The sequence below is a fragment of the Enoplosus armatus genome, chromosome 19 (genome assembly GCF_043641665.1).
Source record: "Enoplosus armatus isolate fEnoArm2 chromosome 19, fEnoArm2.hap1, whole genome shotgun sequence".
Classification (NCBI taxonomy): Eukaryota; Metazoa; Chordata; class Actinopteri; order Centrarchiformes; family Enoplosidae; genus Enoplosus; species Enoplosus armatus.
In genome coordinates this window covers 5156503-5180604 of record NC_092198.1, presented here as the reverse complement: position 1 = coordinate 5180604, position 24102 = coordinate 5156503, and the positions used below count along the sequence as shown (strand labels likewise).

General features: G+C 43.0%; 1 protein-coding gene across 1 annotated transcript in view; it reads left to right on the top strand.

Annotated features, from left to right (window-relative positions):
- Positions 1-24102, top strand: part of LOC139302724 (kinesin-like protein KIF13B) — a 32088-nt gene that overhangs the window by 6462 nt on the left and 1524 nt on the right. The window contains exons 4-41 of the mRNA XM_070926438.1: positions 546-558; positions 712-772; positions 1186-1278; positions 1532-1712; positions 2265-2352; positions 2499-2633; positions 3364-3476; positions 3919-4030; positions 4474-4686; positions 4792-4902; positions 5160-5294; positions 5419-5549; positions 6013-6099; positions 6299-6489; positions 7771-8002; positions 8128-8290; positions 9123-9269; positions 9466-9615; positions 9949-10074; positions 10696-10869; positions 11166-11323; positions 11840-11972; positions 12140-12286; positions 12442-12471; positions 12688-12787; positions 13688-13814; positions 13898-13953; positions 14045-14163; positions 14321-14497; positions 14625-14717; positions 15828-15980; positions 16362-16439; positions 16838-16894; positions 18111-18204; positions 18496-18614; positions 20714-20788; positions 21757-21819; positions 22676-24071. Of these exons, the coding sequence (XP_070782539.1) occupies positions 546-558; positions 712-772; positions 1186-1278; positions 1532-1712; positions 2265-2352; positions 2499-2633; positions 3364-3476; positions 3919-4030; positions 4474-4686; positions 4792-4902; positions 5160-5294; positions 5419-5549; positions 6013-6099; positions 6299-6489; positions 7771-8002; positions 8128-8290; positions 9123-9269; positions 9466-9615; positions 9949-10074; positions 10696-10869; positions 11166-11323; positions 11840-11972; positions 12140-12286; positions 12442-12471; positions 12688-12787; positions 13688-13814; positions 13898-13953; positions 14045-14163; positions 14321-14497; positions 14625-14717; positions 15828-15980; positions 16362-16439; positions 16838-16894; positions 18111-18204; positions 18496-18614; positions 20714-20788; positions 21757-21819; positions 22676-24071 (5831 nt within the window). The remainder of the gene's footprint in view (positions 1-545; positions 559-711; positions 773-1185; positions 1279-1531; positions 1713-2264; positions 2353-2498; positions 2634-3363; positions 3477-3918; positions 4031-4473; positions 4687-4791; positions 4903-5159; positions 5295-5418; positions 5550-6012; positions 6100-6298; positions 6490-7770; positions 8003-8127; positions 8291-9122; positions 9270-9465; positions 9616-9948; positions 10075-10695; positions 10870-11165; positions 11324-11839; positions 11973-12139; positions 12287-12441; positions 12472-12687; positions 12788-13687; positions 13815-13897; positions 13954-14044; positions 14164-14320; positions 14498-14624; positions 14718-15827; positions 15981-16361; positions 16440-16837; positions 16895-18110; positions 18205-18495; positions 18615-20713; positions 20789-21756; positions 21820-22675; positions 24072-24102) is intronic.

The window sequence follows — 24102 nt, the reverse complement described above, 5'->3', positions numbered from 1 at the left end:
TCCCAGAGACATCTATCAACCAACTAAAATAAGCTTGTGACTCCCAAGGTTGGGAACCACTGGCCACACAGGTTAGAGAAGCAGCCTTGTGACCAAAAGGTCGATGGTGCCTCCTTCAACCCTTTGACTGGCTGGGAAAATGTTGGTGGGAAAAATAAAGAAGTTACCTTTTTACCAACAAGGACCCGGGCAGCTTCCTCGTGTGAATGTGTGTAACTGTGTGGAAGTGAAGTGAGAGTTTTTGCTGAATCAGGACTAAGAAAATATTAAAAAAGGCCTCAGGGGCTCTGCTTTGCTTTCCCTACAAATCTGAATCTTAAAAAGTGTGTCTCCCCTGAACCAAAAATGTCAGATGAATGAATATTGTTACTGTTGCCGTGTGATAGATATTTGCACATGTTCTTGCCTCGGTGTAAATCCACAGGCCTGTGATAGAGTGACGGTCAGATTTAAAATAGTTTCAGGTCGGTTGACATGTTCACGTTTATTTTAACACCCATTGTTTACTCATGTTTTTATTTTTTCTCTCTCTCTGTTGCCGTCAGGAGTCACCCAAAGGTGAGTATTGAATTCAACTCTGAATCAAATGATATTTTAAAAAGTGACACAATGCACAAATGAATTCTGTTACTTTTGGTGATTGAATGCTCACTCTGCTTAGTGTTTTAAATTCAGATCCACTCTCTTTATGCTTTTGCGCGTTCTCCTCAGGTTTTCGCCTATGACTACTGCTTCTGGTCAATGGATGAATCTCAAAAAGACAAGTTTGCAGGTTAGTACATTGTCACAGTGTTGCTGTGTTGTGTAACTTCACTGCGCGGTGACTCGTTTCTTTAACTTATCTCCTGTTTCCTGATATTCTGAACTATTTATAGAGTTGAAGTTGGGAGTGTTCAGGGGGCGCGAGATGAAGAGTTACACATTGTTTACCTCTGGATTGGTTCTGTGGTCCTTTTTATATTGTAACATTGCCAGGGGGTTTCTTAACAATGTGAGGGGTATTAATAGTTCAGCAGCCTGTGTCAGATGTATTGAATCTGAACAAAATGCCCACCATGTCTATCCTGAGTCTTCCCTTTAGCGTCTCCTCCACCCTGCTTTGTTACTCAAGCTATCTTGAAAGTGTCGTTGATGTTGCAGTCTGTGCTTTGAGATGTGAAAGTGTGTTTCCTGATGTTTGTGCAGGTCAGGATGTGGTGTTCCAGTGCCTTGGGGAGAGTCTGCTGGACAACGCCTTCATGGGCTACAATGCCTGCATCTTTGCTTATGGACAGACAGGTAACATTGCAACCTGCAAGTGTCATGCATGAATGAAGGAGGTCTAATAAACTAGCACTTGAATGTATAATATGACTTATTATATACAGCTGCAGCGAAGCACCCAACAGTGAACATTTTGACAAATAACACAAGTACTGGCTGCATCGCATGCTGGGGAGCCAGCTCCATGGCTCCTACCATTGCGCTACATCGCTCGGTTTGTTTTCTGCCTGACATTTGGATTTGTAAACTATAACCGTTGTGTCTCCAGGCTCCGGGAAGTCGTACACCATGATGGGCTCAGCGGAGCAGCCCGGCCTGATCCCTCGCCTCTGCAGCTCCCTGTTCAGCAGGACCGTGCAGGAGGCCCGGGAGGGAGAGAGCTTCACCGTGGAGGTCTCCTACATGGAGATTTACAACGAGAAGGTCCGGGACCTGCTCGACCCCAAAGGGTGAGGAACTGTTTGGTCTAGTTGACTTTAAAAGAGGGAGTCACATACTGTACTGTACATCCTTAATTTGACTGACCCTTCGTGACCCTGCATTCTTTAAGATAATACCCATACATTATTAATTTGAACCTGATGCAAAGTGCTATCTTTGATAGAGACTCGATATAGACAACTTCTCAAACAGCGATGTTAAAATTTAATGCAAAATGTCTCATTCCAAACTGTCCCTCCAAAAGATGCATGACAAGTCCCACTTTTCTCAAAGTATATGTCATTTCGGAATGAAGTTCTTCCTTCAGATGTGTAGATGATGAGATTACAGTATATCCACCTCCTGTTGACAGCGCATTTTTATCTCATTTTGTAGTCATATGAGCCTTCGTATTTTAGTCTGGTAATCTGTGAATCTCAACGTATTAAATGTCTTAAGACTGGCTGTATTGTTTTTATTTGTTGATTCGGGCTGTCCAGTTTAATTCCTTATGTTTGCAGTTGGGTTGAAAGAATAGGACTGACGAAATAGGATTAATAACTGCCTCCCTCTCTCTGTAGAAGTCGACAAGCGCTGAGAGTGAGAGAGCACAACGTTTTCGGGCCTTACGTCGATGGCCTGTCTCGCCTGGCTGTGGCCAGCTACAAGGTGCTTGTAAAAATACTTTACCAACTATGTCTAATTTCAGCTCTGTTTTTTCTTTTCATTGCGTTGTGTTGCCAAGGGAAACAAGTTGTTTCATAAAGTGCGGGTACGAGACGTGTGTTTGTTTGTGGCGTCTGTGTCTCTGGCAGGACATAGAGTCTCTGATGTCAGAGGGAAATAAGTCTCGCACAGTGGCAGCCACGAATATGAACGAAGAGAGCAGCAGATCCCACGCTGTGTTCAACATCATCCTCACGCACACACTCATGGATCTACAGTCTGGGGTAAGACACACACACACACACACACACACACACACACACACACACACACACTCAGCATCAACTATTGATCCTTTTTCTTAAGACATACTTGTATAAATGATACTGTAAGTTGCTCTTGATTATTTCTTCTGATCAACTGATTTAAATGGCAAAAAATTGTGATGAATGCCCCTCACAAGTTCCCAGAGCCGAAGGCAACAAGGCAAGTTGCTTCTTTTTGTCTAAACAACAGTCCAGAACCCAAAGGCGTTAATTTTACTGTGACATAAAACTGACAATAACAGCATATTCTCACCTATGTAAACTTGCTTGATAAATGGCTTCAACAATTTGTAATTGTTGTCAATTAATTTTTTATTGAGTCAATTGATTTACCATCATGTCGGCAGTATTCCCACTTTACTTTCTGTGTTATGCTTTCTCTGTTTTTAATTAACCTTAAATGCAGTATTAAGTTCAGTAAAGTCAACACTTCTGCCCAGTGATTGCAAAGGTCATCTATAAATCTCCGAAATTGCAGTTGTCCTTCAGTAAAGTTTCACTCCACAATGACCAGAAAAGATGGAGGGATGTTAGAATTAAAGTTTAATGTGGTTTAATATAAAAAGGGTCTAGGGATACAGGGTGTCGTATGCTGTACAGATTGTAAAAGCCCCCTGAGGTGGAGTTGTGATGTAGGGCTATATAAATACCAAGTATATTTCTGTGTGTTGTTGTGTGTCGGCTCCAGACGAGCGGAGAGAAGGTGAGCAAGCTGAGTCTGGTGGATCTGGCTGGCAGCGAGCGGGCAGCGAAGACTGGAGCAGCGGGGGAACGACTGAAAGAAGGCAGCAACATCAATAAGTGAGTCGATAGAAAAAAAAAATATATGGCACGACAATAAAGACTTCTAACTCTCAGTGATCCAGTTTTTACTTCCAAGAACTAAAATGAAGTGGCCGAGCAGTGTTCCTCAAAGGGGATTACTGCCTGTTTTTTTTCTGTATACGCTCCCTTTTTGATTTTGATTCTTGATCTTGAGTCCATGATTTTACCACGGTCTTTGGTTCCGGCCTTTTTGGAGCCTTCCTCACGTACTGCTGTCACAACATAAAGAGTATTTCACATATTTATACTGCGCCGCTGTGATCTTATCAGCCTTTTCAGGCCAAGATTGCCTTGATGATTTCTTTTGTTCTTCTCTCTTACATTCTGTCCCATGTCTACATCCATCCCTCCTCTCGCTTTTCTTCCGTCTTGATCAACCCCATCCCCCATGCGCCCCTCTCCCTGTCCCTCCCCCCAGGTCTCTCAGTACTCTGGGTTTAGTCATCTCGGCCTTGGCTGACCAGGGAGCAGGGAAGAACAAGAGCAAGTTTGTTCCCTACAGAGACTCTGTGCTCACCTGGCTGCTCAAGGTACTAAGAAGAAAATAACAAACCGTGTTAATACAGATTCCACAACAGATATGGCATTGTTCGATTTATTTCTAGAAAATGGACTTTTAAGTCCCAGAGTAATTGATTTACAGGTGTGCTTTTTTTATTCTGCACATTTAGTTTCAAATTCTTTTCATTTGCTCTGCTCAGTTGGAAAATGGCTCCTTTTGTCAGCTTTGAATGTTTAATTTGGGGTTTTTGAATTAGTCTGTAATTTGGCTCCATGTAGCGTTGTAATAGTGTTAAATGTAGCTTATTAAAACTTGCAGAAACTCCCACCCCCCTCAAATACAAAAGTCATGGGCTTTTTACATATTTAGTAATTCTTTCTCTAAACCAAAGTAGTGGATTTTCTTTATTTGACAGACTCTCAGAGGTTTGGGATTGTCACTGAGGTAAAAGCTCTATTTTTTTATCTGCAGGACAGCCTGGGAGGAAACAGCCGCACGGCCATGGTGGCCACCATCAGCCCCGCTGCGGACAACTACGACGAGACGCTGTCCACCCTGCGTTACGCCGACAGGGCCAAGAGCATCGTCAACCACGCCGTGGTCAACGAAGACCCCAACGCCAGGATCATCCGGGAGCTCAGAGAGGAAGTGGAGAAACTGAGGGAGCAGCTCACTGAGGCCGAGGTTCAGATTACTTCAGCCTGGTTTAGCCTAGTGTTGCGAATATTGAATATTGTGTATAACCCAGTAATACGTGGAGAGTGTGACGCAGCTTTCTGTCGCTCTCAGTCTATGAAGGCCCCCGAGCTGAAGGAGCGGCTGGAGGAGTCTGAGAAACTGATCCAAGAAATGACTGTCACCTGGGAGGATAAACTCAGGAAGACAGAGGCTATCGCGCTGGTAACAAACACACACGCACACACACACACACACACACACACACACACACACACACACACACACTCTTTTCATCAGTTTCCAATGTAGAGATCAATAATAAATTTGTTGCACTCAAACAACTGACACATTTAATCAAACTAAGGAGATCAAATTAATAGGATATTTTCACAGTATTCTCACCTCAGCTCCTTCTCTTGTTTCCCTCTTTTAATCAACAAATCAATTCATATATTGAATGTGGAACTTCTTTCCTGTAGGAGCGTCAGAGGCAGCTGGAGAGTCTGGGCATCTCCCTGCAGTCTTCTGGAATCAGAGTGGTGGACGACAAGTGTTTCCTGGTCAACCTTAACGCTGATCCTGCCCTCAACGAGCTGCTGGTCTACTACCTGAAGGTACTGAACACGCACGTACAGTCTAGTGCCGTTTACCGTACACGTAGAGGCTGATTGACGCAGGTGCAGATGTGCTCACATGTTGATATATATGCATTTTGACCATCTCTCCTCTTGTGTCCAGGAGCACACGCGCGTGGGCTCGGCCAACTCGCAGGACATCCAGCTGTGTGGGATGGCCATCCAAGCTGAGCACTGCGTCATCGACATCACCGAGAACAACGGCGTGGTGCTCAGTCCTCACCGCAACGCTCGGTATGCACTCAGCCTGAATCAACTGCACTGCATGCCGTCTTTGAGGAGTATAAACTTTTTTGTCCACAAAACCAGTTGTTTCATTGAAAGAAGCCAAAAGAACAAAGAAGAAAATTAGCCAAACCAGCAAGTATCTTAATCTTAAGAATAAGTAGAAACAGGAAATAAGAAAACTACCAGTCTGTGCAAGTATTCAGTGCCAGCTTTTAGGTTTTAATTTGGTACTAAGAACACAATTCAGTCAGTAACGTAAATGTATGCAGATACAGCAGTGTACACCTACCTGTTGCAGCCCACTATCTATCTATTAAGATATACACAGTATATTCAATAGTAGAATTTGCAAAGAAATTAATCAGCAACTTGTATTGACACTGTCAAGATCACAAGGACCTGTTTTGTCGGTTATATTTCCAGCATGTAGAATGACTACAGTCAATACTGTCTAATGTTGAACCTGTAGAACGTGTGTGAATGGAGCTGCAGTCACCAGTCCAGTCCAGCTTCATCACGGTGACCGAATCCTGTGGGGAAACAACCACTTCTTCAGGTCTGTCTCCCCTACAGAGTGTTGGCTTTGAGCCCGCATCTGTGTGGTGTTTCATTTCACGTTGCAACAGCGTTTATTTACATGTGATGGTCACAAACGCTTCGTTGCGTCTCTTCCTATTTTCACACTTCCTCTTTCCTTCACTAACGCTCTCACACACATCCCCGCACAACCGCCGCCTACTCATGCACACACGCAGGATCAGCCTGCCGAGGCATATGGTCCACGCGGGAGGTGAGGATGAGGAGGCCGGTGCTGCGATGAAGACGTGTTTAAGCACCGACCAGCTGGAGGCGGACTTCGACGCGTCCAGCGACGTGTCGAGCGAGCTGAGCTTCGGCTATGAGTTTGCCCAGGCCGAGGTCATGATGAAAGGCATGGGCAACAACGGTGAGTCGATGTCAAACAGTGATGAAGGTGCGCTCCGTCAAGCAACATGTTTATTTAATACGGTACAGTAAAATACATGCTGATGTGTTTTACCCAAGGAGCTTCCTCAGAGCATGTTTTTAGGTCAACAGTTGTGGTAAAGACAGTGACAGTGCATTATTCAGCATTTTTACGCAATGAACTGCTTAGCACTTTACATTGTGGTAAGAACTGAAATTTTGAAAAGGGGGGATCTTAAAAGCTCTGAAAATGTGTACATATAGAGACATTTTATATTATTCTGGACTTCAAATTGTAATTTAAATCTATTTTTGTTGGATTGGCCATCCAGGCGCCTGTAAACTAGTCCTTTGTACCATTTTAGACTCTGTTCACTGTCCAGACTGTCCCATAGGCTAAATACTGTAAATGTTAAGGTTTGGTTTGCAACATCTAAAAATACTTGACATGGGAATGGGAATCTGTAAACGAAGAATATCCGCCTCATGTTTTTCTGACCTCCTCGCCCCTCTACATCATGTCTATACGTGGGACGTCATTGAAAAGTGGTCATGGACAGAGAACTCAAATAGTTCTGTCGGCATTTTCACAAATTATTAAACGATAACTGCCGTGAGCGAATTCCAGGAAAAGACCAAAACTAACAATGTGTTCCCTATACTGTCTGTGGTACTCCGCCCATTCGTTCCTGAAGATGTAAATCTTTATAAATGGGTCACAAAAATGTTCACCAACTTAGCTGAGCCTGTTAGTATGCTGATATTTGCTAATTAGCACTAACGTACAGCTGAGGCTAATGTCCACAGTCTGACTCATTGGTGTGTTTTCAATAGTTTTTGGACAACAATGGAGCTCTATGGCACAGAGGAATGAGACATATCAGGCTTTGGATACACAGATAATACCTGTTAATAGGATTGATTCATTGTTTTGGTCATTTTTTGATAAAATAGAGACTAGCTTTATCCATTAAGTTAACCGGGTCAGTTTCTAGAGCTTTATCAAAAGACCTACATCAAGTTACTCAAGTTAAGAGCCTGTGCAGTACAATCAAAATATTTAGACCCCACATGATTCCAATGTGGGTCCACAATTCAATATTTATGCCTAATCTCATTTTATTTAGGGTAGATTAAACAATGAACAGTTCCTTTATAGATGCTAATTTTCATTTGATAAAGAATAATAAAATAGGAACTTCTTCACACGCACTCCTCCTCTCTTCCCTCCCCTTTCCTCTCCCCATCCACCCATCCTCTGGTGGCTTTTCCCCCTCCTCAGACCCCTTGCAGTCGGTGTTACAGACCCTGGAGAGGCAGCACGAGGAGGAGAAGCGATGCGCCCTGGAGCGGCAGAGGCTGATGTATGAACAGGAGCTGCAGCAGCTCCGCCAACGGCTTACCCCAGAGAAACCCTCCCACCTCCTGGACCCGTCAGCCCTGCTGCCCAGCGCAGCTGGTGCTGTAACGTCACCCAGCTCCCACAAACGCATGCGGCGCTGGAGCGAGGACAGGTGAGACACAACGGGATGATGTGAAACCTTTACCGATCCCTGACGGCAGTTAAGTCTTTGAAGGAGAAAAAGATTTCATAGATGCTTTGTAAAAACTTGCATGTGGGTGTGTGTTTGTGGATCAGAGAAGCAATGATGACTCGCAGCCTGCGGCGTCTGAGGGAGCAGATAGTTCGGGCCAACCTGCTGGCACAGGAAGCTGGCTTCATAGCCGAGGAGCTTAACAAGAGGACAGAGTACCTGGTCACTCTGCAGATACCTGCTGCTAACCTGGACGCCAACAGGAAGGTAGTGTGTGTGTGTGTGTGTGTGTGTGTGTGTGTCAGTCTAAAACAGAAACCTAAACTAAATCACCAGAACAGCCAAGAAACAACATGCCCACGTACCAGACACTCTTTGATTGGCAGATTACACTTGCAAGTTCAGGTGCTTGTGAGAAGCAAGTTTCAAATCTCTGCCAGTTCATTTTCGTACTGTAGTGCAGGAGTTTTCAAAGTCTGACACTGTGGGACACCTCAGACAAAATTGGCACCATTAAAAGTATGCTGAATCCACTATTAGCAGTTCCTATTTGCGACGTACTAATAGATGTAGAGACATCTATTTCTGGATTAGTTTGATGCAGAAGAAAACATAAAAACATGATGATTCTCTGGCAAGTTCTGGAGTTATAAAGAATGTCTTTTTTTTCCATGATTTTTAAGTGGATTTTATTCACATTTATTCACGATGGACATCAGTGATAATGATATCCCCAGGAAGTGAGGACCAGAAGGAAATCACACTATCATCTAAAATATATAGAAGTTCAGATTTGACACATCTGAGTTTTGACGTAAATTGCTGCAATCAGGCGCCAAGGGTGTTAAAGTACCTTTAATTGCCTTCTCACAGCCACTGCTGCACTTCTGCTACAGGGAAATTGATGTAAACCGGTTTCTGCCTAGAAGCAGGGAAAAGCACTTTCAGTTGTTGAAAAGACTCTGGTATGCTCCCAGAGTATGGTTTGGAAAATGGTTGGCAGTAATATAAGTGATATAATATAAAGAATGTACTGTGAGTGTCCTGTTTTTCACCCAACGTGAATAAAAACAAGTTTTCTCTCTCCCCCACTTCATAGCGTGATGCCGTATTGAGCGAGCCGGCCATCCAGGTTCGCCGGAAAGGGAAAGGGAAGCAGATCTGGGCTCTGGAAAAGATGGAGAACAGGCTGGTGGACATGAGGGAGCTCTACCAGGAGTGGAAGGACTTTGATGAGGACAACCCTGTGAGTGAATAGAGATAGGAGTCGTTTGAATTTGAGATTTACACCAAAAAGTCCTGATGGAGCATTAGATTTCTAGTTTTGCAACCATACAGTTTAACGTTGGCACAAACCGTGAGGAGATCAGAAGGACCCTGAAGTCAAACAAGTGATTTCTTCCTGCTTGCTTTCTCTCTCTCTCTCTCTCTCTCTAACCCAGGTGATGCGGTCCTATTTCAAACGTGCCGACCCGTTCTTCGATGAACAGGAGAACCACAGTCTGATCGGCGTGGCCAACGTTTTCCTAGCCTGCCTGTTCTACGATGTCAAGCTGCAATATGCGGTGCCGATCATCAACCAGAAGGGAGAGGTAGGAGCTCACTGGGTGCAATGTATCCATGTTCTTAAACTAAACACGGACCATTTAGAAGAAAATGTTATTAGTTCTGTAATTTGTAGCCTGCTATGTTTGTTTATTAAACCATTTGATTATGAGGCCTACAGTATGCCGATGACATGAGCGTATCTGTATGAGCTCACTGATAATCAGCCTCAGTGACCAAGAAAGTCTTCATTTGACTAGGAAACGTAATGTCTTGGCAATGAAACGAAAGACATGCTAGCTTCCCGTCAAAGTGGCTAACAGAAGTGTGTGTGTGTGTGTGTGTGTTTGTGTGTGTGTGTGTGTGTGTGTGTGTGTCAGGTGGCAGGACGGCTGCACGTGGAGGTGTGGCGGGGTACAGAGGGCTCTGAGGAGGACGGTCCGGGACACTTTACTCAGCAGAGAAACGCAGACGGAGATCTACAGGAGCGCAAGCTGGACTGTGTGGTGAGAACGTGCAAGTGTAGCTTCATTAAATCTGTTACTTATAAATGAGCCAAATTGACGACATCCAGGAGACCCCACCTGAAAATCTGAATCCTTTACCTCCTCTCGCTGACATGTAACTCAGGGTGCTACATGCAGTAGCTGTTCAGTATGAGTGAGTTTACCTTCTGTATTTCCAGAGGGAAAATAGTTCCAGATTAATAATGGATCTGGTAGGCAGCCAGATTGTTTTGTCTCTCTATTGTTACATTTCACAGTACAGTGAGCTGGGGAAACTCACAAGTTTAATTAACTCTGGCTCGGCTTTATATCCTGGTTGCTTCCGTTTTATTTCTGTGATGAGATGACATAAAAACAAAGTCAGGAGGTCTTACGTTTTGACCGAAGGTGTTTTTCCCTGTGCATAGAAATTATTTCTTGTTTTTAGGAGAGAGCCAAACTGAAGTCCAGTTTAACAAACCAACACATTTCTAAACCTTGTCAGGTGCTTAAAATACATAAAGGCTTTTCCTTATACCCTGAGATTCAAACTAGAAACTAGAATGACAAATCATAGTGTTTGTTTATCATTGTCTGCGTAGGTGAGTGCATTTCCTCATGTTCTCTCTCTCTCTCTGTCAGGTGAAAATCCTCCAGGCCAATGGTCTGCCTCGCCACCTGTCCAACTTTGTCTTCTGCCAGTACCACTTCTGGGGGCAGGAGGAGCCGGTGTTCAGCGCTCCAGAAGTGGCGCCGTCCAGCTCGTCCTCCGCCTCCAGAGACCCTCAGTGCACCGTGGTGTTCGACAGCACCATGGTAACACTCAATATCACTAAGACAACGTTTACCACCCCCGCCCCACTCTATCAGTTTGTTTTATGTGTCACTTAAATTGTTTTGTCTTGATATCAGTGTATCGTCTATGTAACGTTTTTGTAGTTTTGTCACATTTCACCAATTGAAAAAAACAAATCCAGCTTTTGTCACCATTTGAGAAACAAATACAATAAACTTTTAACATTTAACACCAATACTGGAAGTTAACTACAATAAAGGGAAAAAATGGCAACAATAACATGTAAATCCCTGTTTTTGTTTTTCTAATCTTTTAGGAGCTGTCGGTGCCGGTGTCGGAGGAGTTTGTGGAGTTTTTGGCCGAGGGGGCGGTGGCCATTGAAGTGTACGGCCACAAGCAGGTCAACCATCGCCGGAACCTGGCACTGTGGGACCTCGGCGTGATTCAAGCCAAGACCAGGTCCCTCAGAGAAAGGTGCAGTGACACAAACGCACACAACCATGCAGTCATCGAAATCGATTCAGAAAGCACTCAAAGCTAAAGTTCCATTCTTTAAAAAGTGAGAAAATTAGGCCTTGTAAACCCGAGAGGTGGGTTATCATATCATGTTGTCCGTTGGTATATAGGACATAAATTTTATTGAGCTGCAATTTCAACACTGCTAATTTCAAAAGTTGGTACTTCACACATAGCGAGTAAAATTGTTTTTTCTAGGATTTGCCGCCATAGTGGGACAGTGGCATTCCTTAGTATGAATGTACTGCATACTATAATATAATGTAATATAACATGATTGTAGTTAGTATATAGGAGACACATTGACACATACACATTGTTTTTTCTGGGTGTCTTATTTTACATCTCATATTATCAGTGATGCTAAAGTGTTGACATGAATTGATGATAGTTGATACACAAAAACATCAATATCTACAAAGCATGCTGTGTATTAATATAATGTTCTGATGTGTGTCCATGCTGCACCTGCAGGTGGAGTGAGGTGACCCGCCAGCTGGAGCTGTGGGTGCAGTTGATGGAGCTGAACGAGGCGGGAGAGTTCACTGCTGTGGAGGTTCTTCCTGCTAAAGACGTCCGCACAGGAGGCATCTTCCAGCTGCGACAGGTGTCATGGATCTTTGTTTGTTTGTAGATGTGAAAATGATTTGTATTAGTGGTTTTATTCATTTTGAATAGGAGCACTTTTCTATTATTATACTTTATTATGTGAACAGATGAGTGAACTGAGGTCAGAATATATTACTATCCTCTCATGTAAATCTGTACCTCCAGGGTCAGTCCCGTCGGGTCCAGGTGGAGGTGCGTTCAGTATCAGACTCGGGCACCATGCCCCTCATCACCGCCTCCATCCTCTCGGTATCCATTGGAGACATAAAGGTCCAACAGATGCGTCCCTCCAGAGGCAGCGAATCACAATGGGTGAGGAGGAAATATAATCAGTTGTTGATATTCATTCAAAATGTGATGATATGGAAAAGAAAGGATATGAAATGACCACCTTTCCTCAGACTCCCCCTTTCTGTCTGTTTTTCGGTTCGACTCTTTAACCGTTTCTCTCTCAATTTAAATTTCAGGGTGGGGATGAAGAAATGGATAGCTACCAAGTAAGTAGATGATCAATCATAAAGATGCATCATAGTTTGGTTATAACGGGGCAGGGAAATGGCAAGTGGCTAAACTTTGAGAAAGTAAACGGTGAAATCAAAAAACGTCTGTTTCTGATACAACTAATGTGTGTGTGTGTGTGTGTGTGTGTGTGTGTGTGTGTGTGTGTGTGTGTGTGTGTGTGTGTGTGTGTGTGTGTGTCTGTGTGTGTGTAGGAGGTAGACCTGGAGAGGTTGAGGGAACAGTGGCTGGTCACACTCACTCAGAGACAGGAGTATCTGGACCAGCATCTACAGAAGATAGTTTCCAAACCAGGTACAGCTGTGGAGCACATACATCCTAAAAAAAACAACAACATATGAACACAGCAACTCTGATGTGGAAGCAGAAGTGATTGATACCAGAAATATTTCCAGTCTTTTCCTCCATCTGCTCAGTGTAATTCAGCTTTGAGACACCAACTGGTACTTAATTTTTCTCTTCTCATATTCTGTTTATTAAAATGTGTTTCCCAGTGTACATAATTGACAGTATATATAAACACAAATACTGCTTTTCTCCATTCACTTGTCATAACCAAGTGGCAGTGATGTGACACTGACACTTTTCATGGTTTGGAAGCTGCAGGTTGTTAGAGCTTGTAGGTAGTTACAGTATAATACATCCAGTATGGAATAGGGCTGGGGAAGGGATAACATCACAACGTTAATAATAATATTTATACATGATAACTATATGGCATATCCAAAATCAAAATCAGGTCTAAAATAATCTAGATAATGAATAATAAGAGTAATCTATAGAATAACATTAGTATAATAATATAGTATAGTAACAATTTAAATAAATCATTTAGTTCGTTTTGGATTTACATTTTGTGTGGAATCAGTAATTTGGACAAAATAACTTTTCTAAAATAATAACACAATATGACCATCGTGTAATAATTCCATTTAATAATATGTCAATAAACAATAATAAAGACCTATCACCCAGCCCTGCTGTAGAATATTTAATATTCAGTGTTTTAAAACTATAAGTTATAAGTCGTCAAATTACATTCAAATGTATTAGATTCATCAGTGTTCATATGCAATCAATACCTGATCACCTTTAAGATCAGAAGAAGGTGCATCAGTTTGTTTGTTGTTGCATGAATAGTTTGTTTGCGGCCTTTCCTTCTTCGTGTTTGCTCACCTGTATTTGTGCGTGTAGATAAGTCGGAGGACGATGTTGAAAGGGAGTCCCAGCTGCTGGAGTGTCGCCTGACGCTCACCGAAGAACGCAACGCCGTTCTGGTGCCGTCGGCTGGCAGCGGCATCCCTGGAGCGCCGGTGGAGAGGTGTGTTCACTTTTTTTATTTATCCCCTCTGCATCATGGACTAGATGTTTACTCCCTGTGCTGATGGTATTGTTTCTCCACAGGGTTCCTGTCCCTGGAATGGAAACACACATTCCTGTCCTGTTCCTGGATCTCAGTGGTATGTTGTTCCTCGCCGTCTTTTGTGCTCGTAATTTGGCAAAAAAGCTCTATTGAACCCGCTTTCTTTCTCACTTTTTTCCCCCCTCCAGCTGATGATTTCCAGTCCAGTCTTTCAGCCCCATTGGCCGGGGGGCTGGATGCATTACTCTGTGGGGAGGAGGAGGACGACTTCTTCGACCTTCATATTGTCAAACACTACGATCCAGAGGTAAGGCGACAATATTTAGAGTGTGGATTTGTGAGGTTTCCTCCCTTATATCTTATCTCTCTTATTTTCTTTTGCAAATCCCAAATGTACCACCTGGATAGCGGGTGGAGGGGAATCTTTTAGTCGTTCATTTTCCATGCTTTTTAATGTGTTCCAGGTGAAGGTGGAGGCCTCCTGGGACTCGACTGTCCACGAGTGCCCCCAGCTGAGTCGCGTGACGTCGGCTGACCAGAGGGTCTACCTGACGGTCCGCACAGTGGTTCAGCTGAGCCACCCGGCCCACATGCAGCTGGTGCTCAGGAAGCGCATCTGCGTCAATGTCACCGGGAGACAGGTGGGTGCCCCCCCCCCAGAGGCACGATGGCCAGGAGGAAGCTGACATCAATGACACATTTTGCTCACATGTCCACTCATGAAGACATCAGCTGACTGAAGGAAAATGTGGTTGTGTGTTTATGCAGGGTTTTGCTCAGAGCCTGCTGAAGAGGATGTCTCAGCGCAGCACCATCCCTGGCTGTGGGGTCACCTTTGAAATCGTTTCTAACATCCCAGGGGTAAGTGCGGGACCACAGACTTATTTGTTAGAAAGAAAATAAAATAAAGACATGTCTGCAGCTGCGTATTTGTTCAAAAAAACCCTGAAGAAGAGCAGAATAGAACGGAGCTCTCCTGACACATCCATCGCTTTGAAAGACAGATGCAAAGTGGCCGCTCACAGAGACAAACTGCTTGACTATTAAACAAATCAGAAGAACTATATTCTGTATATTCTTATTTTATGCAGAAGAATGACTTCTTGCCTTTTGTTTAGACTTTATTGGAAGCTGAATTTGATGAATATATTATTGTATTTACTACAATCAATGTCCTTAATATGTTGTTGTCCTTATATGTATGTATCAGTATTTTTTGGGACTTTTAACTATATAGAACAAACCCATATTGCTGCCCTTATTAATGAAACCCACGCAGCAGCAATGCGCCATGGTGTGCTGAGTCATAATGTTACAGTGGGGCGGTGGGATCCCTATTGGCCTCCTCCCAGGTTAATGTTCAAACAAAAACATGTTAGTGAGGTGTTACAAATTTAACAGTCATGTTCGCAGCGATGGATTTAAATGGAAAAACAAAGAGAGCTGAGACTAACTTTTAAATAGGCAAACAAATAAACCTCAATTAAAAGTTTTGAATTCTGTATGCCACTGTCAGTCTAATTGACACACATTTATAAGCGAAACCAGGTTTTACATTCGTTTTTAATCAGCAACCATAATTTTACTGCACTTATTTTTCTAGAAATCGATCTTTTTCTAAAGCAGGGTATACTTAACCATATGAACGGTATCTAAACTTCTTCACACAGCATTGTTGAATACTTAATGCTGATTGGCTACGTTCTGTGGTCTTTGTTTTCTAAATAACTGACCAGAGAAGCATTCTGCTGGATGCCAGTGTACTGTAGTCCTTTATTTTGCTTTAATTACATTTCCAGTTTTTGCAGTAATTTTATGACAGCAGTGGAAGCTTGTGAAAGACTGGTAATAAAACCTTTATTATTGTGATAAGCATTGGTGTGATAGGCAGGATAATGTGAATAAATGACACCCCAGCATCAAGAGCTGGCGTACCCTGCCCCCTTACATTCTGTCTCCCTGCTCCTGCAGGACATCCACGGTCCAGAGGACAGGGAGATGTTGGCCAGGCTGGCTGCCAGCACTGAGGACGACCAGTCGGCCGACAGTGAGGCAGCCATAGAGAAATACCTCCGCAGCGTCCTAGCTGTGGAGAACGTCCTCACTCTGGACAGACTCAGACAGGTCAGGAAATGCACTTCATGAACGCCTGAGATGTGAATCTCCGAACATTAAAACCATATTAAACCATTTAGCTCACTCAGAAATGCCTAAATGTCTGAGCAGTCTCTCATTTAACCACGTTCCTTTGATTGATATTTCTCCGCAGTATGAGCACATTAAATGCTCGTTGTCTTTTTCACTCTTGATGCAATTTTGGAAAATGTCATCTAGAGCCGGAATTGGAACATTTTCTTTTCTACCCTGCCAAAAAAAAAAAGAGCTGATTAATCCACATAATACAAAACATCCAAACAGAGACACTACGTGATAGTGTTTCCTTAAAACACACAATTATAAATGCTTTCAAAACACATTTGTTTGTGTGTGTGTGTGTGTGTGTAGGAGGTGGCTGTGAGGGAACAGCTGGCAGTCAGAGGGAAACCTCCCAGACGCTGCCTGAGCTCTCCAAACGTCAACCGGGTAAGAGAGTTTTATTTTGTTTTGACCCAAACATTAAAGGAACAGAGGCGGTTATAACCTAAACAGGTAGTTAATAGAAGCATAGGAGGAGTCTGTCCAGCGTTTGACTGTCCTCTGAGGTCTCTCTCGATCATGGAACTGTTGAACAGATGTTATATTTTAGTTACCGAAACAAAAACCTTCCTTCCATCACTTACATGAACTCAACTCTGCCTTTTCTGACCACACTGAACTGATCTGGTGTCTGCTCACAACTTTTACACTACCACTAACTACAAGACAGAGTAAATAATTTTTGGCTTGTTTGTATTCTGGGATTCAGGTTTTGTTCCTTCTTCCCTGCTGTCAGCCTGTCTCACTAACACCCTGCCTCTAACCCTCTAACCCCCTTTAACCAGCTGTCAGCCAGCAGTCTGGATCTCTTCTCCTCCACTCATAAGCTCAATGACTTCAAGGTGAGACACATAAGTCATGTCCGCTAATCGTCTCATTTATTTATCATGTCTTAGTCTCACAGTTCTATTTTTCATATGAGTTTTCTGTTTATGTCGTTTTCCATAATATAGACTGATGCAGTAACTACGTCAAGTATTTATATAGATTGTTTTTGGGTTTTTTCCCCACTGGTTCCACAGCATGACTTGGGTTTTGATGCTTCACAATTCACCCTTAACAAATCAAAAACTGAGTATTCCACCAAAGTCTAAATACTCATTTTATATCTGTCATGTCCTGTGGTTCCCAACCTATGGACCAGACCCCTCAAGGAGTCCAAATATAAACCTGAGGGGTCACAAGATGATTTACAAGATAGGAAATAAGAAAAAAAATAATACGTGCTACACAAGTTATTTTTATGTTCCCTGATTTTTCTTTAGTCTTTGCTTTTTATTGTGAAATACTGTTTTTACTTTAATACTGAGTTTTTACCCGTCCAGGACTCTAAAACAGTCGAGACAGTGTGAGAAGGAAACAGTGGTTATGCTCATAACTCAAATACATATAGAAATAAGACCCAGTAATATATCACCTACATATAAAAGGAATTAATGCTACTATCGGCACCTTCGACATTTAAGTTATTTTGTATTTTAACAGCCAGACACTGGACAGGCCATCGCGAAAGGGGGAAGATTTCTGGAGCCATGTCTGGTGTCTGTACACAATAATAACTGGACACAGCTAAAATGTTTGAGGTCACAGTCTTAGAATATGTGAAATCATATGTAATTTCCACTTGCAGTATTACATTAATATGAAGAGCAAAATAAATCCCAAAAATAAAATTCATATGAGAGTGCGTGAAAACCAGTTAGCAAGCACGTCAACAGTTAGCTAAAGATAATGTGTTGGGTAGTGCATACATGGTAATGGTGAACAGGTGAAGTAATTAGCTAAAAATAATAGATAAATGGTTGATGTCGCTAAAAGTAATGGATAAATGGTTGACATGACTGCTGCAGTGTTGTTGCAGTTCTCCCTGGTCGCCAGTAGAGGCTGCTAAAGGTTACAGATTATAGAAACGCTCTCTTGTGTCTTCCCCCCCCCCCTGTGTGTGTGTGTGTGTGTGTGTGTGTGTGTGTGTGTGTGTGTGTGTGTGTGTGTGTGTGTGTGTGTGTGTGTGTGTTTGTGTTTGTGTTTGTGTTTGTGTGTGTGTTTGTGTTTGTGCAGGGCTGGGAGAGCCACCAGGACCTTTCTATGGCGCCTCCTTCGTCTAGACGCACGCTGCCCAGCTCCATATCCGAGAACCTGAACCCAGAGACAGGTACGACTGATACAAACCTTTTATCATCTAATGGATCCTTTCCATATTTGCTGCCTTTGATGTCATCAGCTCTGTTTTTGTTTTTTGTTTTAGCCGGCGGACAACTATATCTGTCCTTTAGCTCTGAATCTTAATTTGGCACTTGTTTTCCTCTTTGCCAACACATCTCTCAATTCCCCTCCTCCCTGCCTCACAAATCTTTTCCTGCTTTCCTTCTTCCTCCTGCCCCTTGTTTTCTTCATCTCTGCTCCCGAAACCTCCCGCTCTTCTTCTCTTCTTTTTCTCCATCAGTGCATTCAGGCTTTGCCTTGTCTTATCTCCCTCCAGTGAAGGCCGTACCCAAGCTGCTGAAGTCACTGCTTCCTGGTGGGAAGGAAGAGAGTGGAGACCAGACAGCTGTCCATCAGGAGGTACACTCATTCAGTCGTGGATTTAAGCTTGTACTCTGCTCGCCGTCTTATCAGGGATTTAAAGTTTGTGTGCATCATTGCAGCCTGAATCTAAATATCCCCTCTACTCGTCGGCAGCTAGTCCTATTTCCTCTGTTGTCATGGAAACAGAGCATACGTAGATGAAAACATAAATATAGATAGACGTGTATAAATGCCTCAGTGCTCTAGATGAGTGGTTTTCAGAAGTTTACAAAAAAGAGAAGTGATAAACGTTATCATAAAGGAGGAATTAAAAAAAGCGCGCCTTTGTGTAGACATCATGTTTTTAAGGTTTGGAGGCAGAACTCTTCTCAAGTACACCTTTGCTGTCTTCACCAAACATTTTCATTCATCCTGCCTTCATTGGGGTGTAGTCTGAGGTCGTTTCTGGTTTCCTTATATACAATCCATTGACCAGTCGATACTAAAAATACAGCAGTTTTTACAGTATTTACTCAACCGCAAGTTAACTTTGAAATTAGTTCGGGTTGTCCATAAATACGAAGAGATGGAAGAGACTTGAGTCAGTGGACAACTCGAGATGGCTTTATGATTGCAGACTTGGTCATGCGAGTACCGTAAAAGTACTGCGCCATGTCAATAAACTGTAGCACTACATCCTTTAAATTTACCTACTTTGAAGAATGGACTTTGGCTGCCATGTGACATCTGCATTGTCAGATATATCCAGTTCCTTAGTCATATTTACTGAGGAACAAGTCAGAAACTGAAAAAAAACCCCAGTAACTCCCACATGACATGAATGTGTCACAACAAAATACAAGTTGCATGATGGGAAACGTAGGCTTCAGCATGAAATAAATCTAGCATTTTTTTTTAATCAGTCTCCTGCATCCCCCAACTTTATGGAAGCAATACTACATTGCTGGAGTACCCCTTTAAGGCCTCATTTGGTTAAGCTGTGGACACAAACCTTTTGAAACCCCTGCAACTGATGTTCCATGTCGCAGTGGAAAGATCAATATAAATTAGTAAAATATTCCTGTGAAAAGTTCTACTGCGGTTTAAATGCTCCAGTAAACAACTTAAACTTTGTAATAAGAAGAAGTTGACTGTCAATCTGAGTCATGACATGTTTGTCGAATCAAACCCAGGCTACTTGAGTATACCCGGGTTTAGACTAACACTAGTTAGTGTCTCCCGAGTGATTGACGTGCTGTATAATGTTTGAGACTCCACAAACAGCCCCTACTGAGACAGGAGCACACTGAGTGTAGAGGAGGATTAATTAGGAGCAGGTGAACCTCCGTCACCCCCCACCCCCCGCTCCTTGCCACCTCCTCATCCACTGCACTGATCTCCAATCATGTGCCATCGAGACCCGGAGAGTGTGCGGCTTTTTCATCGCAGCCAAACGCTACAGCATCTGATTTGACTGATTAGCACCTTGAGCCGCGGAGGGGAGCTAATCAGGGAAATCATGTGCTGTGGTGTTTGGTTGAAATGGAAACCCGTCGGGCCTTGTTGGTGCATTGTTTGAGGCCATCGCCCTAATTAGCGCTTCACTCCACCCTGCCTGCCACAGATGTTCAGAAAGGTCAACACGAAAACAAAAGCCTCGAGTATTACAAATATTAGCAGGCTGTTGACAGAAATTGCATGAGTGAATTCATTGTACACTAGACAGATTTCTTTCACTTAACAAATCCCTTATCCAAAGTCTGGTCGCATCGATGAACTGCAGCTCAAATGTTCGAGACTGTGTTAAAGCTGCCATGTAAAAAAAAAAAAACATAACTACAGATCTGGACTGCTAACGGTAATTATCTCACCTGCAGCAGAGGTGTAGACTTGGACTCAACCGCATCTTGACCAACAATGTGCCTATGATGACTTGATATGTGACTTGAACTTGACCTCAATGCCTTTAGACTTGACTTGGACAAGCCCCAAAAGTCTTAAAATACATCTGACTGATAGATAAAAATTGTTTTAATGTGCCGGCTACATTTCTTCAATCCTTATTAGTCTTCTTTTTTTTTTTTTTAATACGTCCATGTTAAATTACAGAATAGGCGGCCTTTCTTGTGCACCTGACGTGTTGTGTTGACTTACAGGTTCACTGCCCTGAGCCAGAGAGGGATAGGATACCTGTCTTTGACCTGCTCTCTAATGGTAGACATGTTGTCCATGTAGGTTGTCGTTCTGCTCAGAACAAAAGTACAAAGAGACCCGAATCAAACGACTTAATTTTGATCAGCAGTGTTTGAAGAATGTGGTGTCAGGGCTGCATGAGAGTCAAACAATCATCCTGATTAATATCCTGTGACTGTGTCTGTTAAGCACACAGTCAAACAATTGTCCTAATTTATTAAACATCTTCAAATATGTCAAGATATAATAAGATGATTTTTTTTCTATTACCCTCTTCAGAAACTAAAAAAAGAAATGTTAAGAAGCAAATCACACAACATTTAATCATCTGACTGATCATATCGAGTGTTAAAGAGGTAACTAGAATACTGATGATTATGGGTGCAATTATAATTATGGTGCAATTATCCTGATTGTTTTACCAGTTTATCATGATTATCTCTTTGAATGATCTGATGAACAAATATTTTTATTGCACTTCCTGCATCTCATATCAACATCTTGACTGCTGATCACAGCAATAAATTGGATATCTTTCTCCTTTCTAATATACTGATGCACCAAACTGATAACTCGCACATATGTCACGTCTGTGCAGTCCTAATATATTGTAACAGATGGCCAACTGGCCTAGTTAGTTATCCTAGTTTAGTATTCTGTGAGGCTGCCAGAGGAAGCAGTATCTGACGTCTTTTTAGAATCGTAGATTAACTTTTTTCCCCCACAGGCTCTGTTTTCTGTCTCACTGTCATGCTGAAGCCTGAGCTTTTTAATTCCCTCACAGTAGCTAATCGCCACTTCATGCACACTGTGTAATGAACAGGTGTGGAAATCTACAGGCTTATATTAATATCTAATCTCCGGGTCGAACTGGACGGAAAAGACACAGACTTGCTTGTGATTACATCTTGCAATCTGCTCGACGGCCGCGCGCCGCTAATATACAGATTCAAGATTGTTTTTATTTGAAATGTCATTAACTGAATAAATTCCCTTCCTGCCGCAGAGTTTGCCTCGCATCATGGTGCAGTCAGCCAGTGTTGAAGAGGGCATGAGCAAACAGCAGCCAGTAAGTTCTCCAACCCTGGATGTGGCCATACTGTGCATTTGTCATCTTGGAAAAGGCATATTTTCCTAGCAGGAACTATTGAATCCAAAATATGGATAATATGTAGCCTTACTTTGGAAACCTCCACACTCAATTACAAACACTTTTCTCAGTAATTACTCTGTAGCTATCTGTTTTCATCATTATACTGCTTTTATTATTATTTTACTCTTATTTTGTTCTTATTATGTCCTTCAGATTTCAGTGAGAGCTTATATGAGGTTTTTGGTTCATGTCTTAACAGGTTGGTAGAGATCTCTTTTAAAGGTGCTCTAATCAAAATTTGTATGCTAACAATGGATAGGAAGACTACGTATTATGTGAAAGAGGTCACTTGTAATGATGAACCCACAAAAAATAATCACCAAACTCTTTAGCATCTTTCAGCACATTGTTTTGGTTTTTATGTCTCACAACTTAACTGTTTTGGTTCACTCTCATGGCTCTCATCAACGTTGTTTTCTGCAGCAGCTTCTTTGAGTGAAAAAGCTCAGATAAAACCGACTGCTGCTGAGTTGGTTGAGACCAAAACCTTTGCCAGGTGGACAGAGATGTTCCTGTGTATCTGCTGGATGTGTTAATAAGCACATTCTAATCAGTAATTCAAACTGATTGTGCAGTAATGTAACTCCTACAGACTAGACGTTTTATCAGTGGTTTTGGTCTGGCAGAGAACAATCTGACATGTATAATAAAAGATGAGCGTGAATCTCTTGGAAGGTAACTGTTAGAATTGAGGCTTAACTTCAGACAGGGATTGAGCCTTTTGCTGCATTTTGAGTGACAAATACCTTCGTTGCCATGGTTTCCCTCTTAGGTTCCCATTGAGGAAATCATTCCTCCCGACCTCCAAACAGAGAGCCCCAGATCCGTGCCCCTCCCACCGCCAATCATCCCAGAGACGGAAGACTCCACCCCCAGCCCAGTGAGCGAAGCATCAAGCGGATACATTTCGACTAGCATATCTACAGCCACTCTGTCAGACGTCTACACACTGAGCTGGGACCTGCCTCCGTCATCCGGCAGCAGAGCCGACGGCTTCGAGGCGGTGCCGGATGAAGAGGAAGAGGACAATAAAGTGACACAATCTGACACTTATCCTGAATCTATTCTTGTGGACCATTCAGAGCATCAGGAGTCATGGCTGGTTTTGGACAACACCGCTGCTGAAGAGAGGACTGACTCGCCACCGTCCAAACTTGACTATACTCCGTCAGATTCAAACCTGAGTCAACAAGAACCGAATCAGTCTCCATCGGTCCGGTTGAAGGAGCAAGGAGAGCCTGATTCAGTTGCAGAATCAGATGTACCATGCCAGACCAAACAAAAGCAAGACTCAACAATTGACCATATTGGATCAGAACAATTAGACAATTTGGAGCCACTGAAAGATTCATTGTTAGTACAAGAGAATGAAACCAAACAGATAGAATTTTCAGAAACAGACCACTCAAAACCAGAAACCCCGACAGAAGAGTTTGAGCTAGCTGCCGCAGACAAGACAGAAGCTGAAATGTCAACCCACTATGAGACACAGTCGCCTGGACAAGAAGGTCAAAGTCAGTCTGAAACAATCGTCCCACAGCCACAGCAGCCCAAACGAGACCAAACAACCCTTGACAGTGCTCAAGATCCAGCTCCAGACCTGATCTCAGTTGTGTCAGAGGTCTTGGTTCCAGCTCCTGCCCCATCTGGAGATCTGGTTCTTCCAGCTTCATCCGAGGAACAAGACACTTCTGAGGACTCAAACCCAAATGGCACCTCCATCCCAACTGTATCCTCAGTCCAAGAGGAAGCCCCTGCATCTACAAAAGCCACCACAGCTCCAGCTCCTTCTCTGTCCAGCGTGCAGTCTGCCAAACCTGACGCCTCAGTTGCAAACCCCTTCAAGATCCAGAAAGTGAAGTCATCAGACCTCAAGTCCTTTCAGCGTATTCTGGGTGAGGAGGAGGAAGAGGATGATAAGCCCGCACAGGTGGACCGGGCCAGCAGCCTTGGGGCAGGACTTAACCTCTCCGTGCCGATGGAAAGCCTGGAGATTATTTCCGACTCTGAGGAAGGAGATGCAGCTGCTACCACAGTTCTTCCTGACTGGTTGAAAGAAGGGGAGTTTGTGACCGTGGGAACCAATAAGAGCGGCACCGTCCGTTATGTTGGACCCACAGATTTTGCAAAAGGTACCTGGGTGGGAGTGGAACTGGAGGTACCAGCAGGTGAGTAGAACAGTGCCCAGTCCTGCTATTT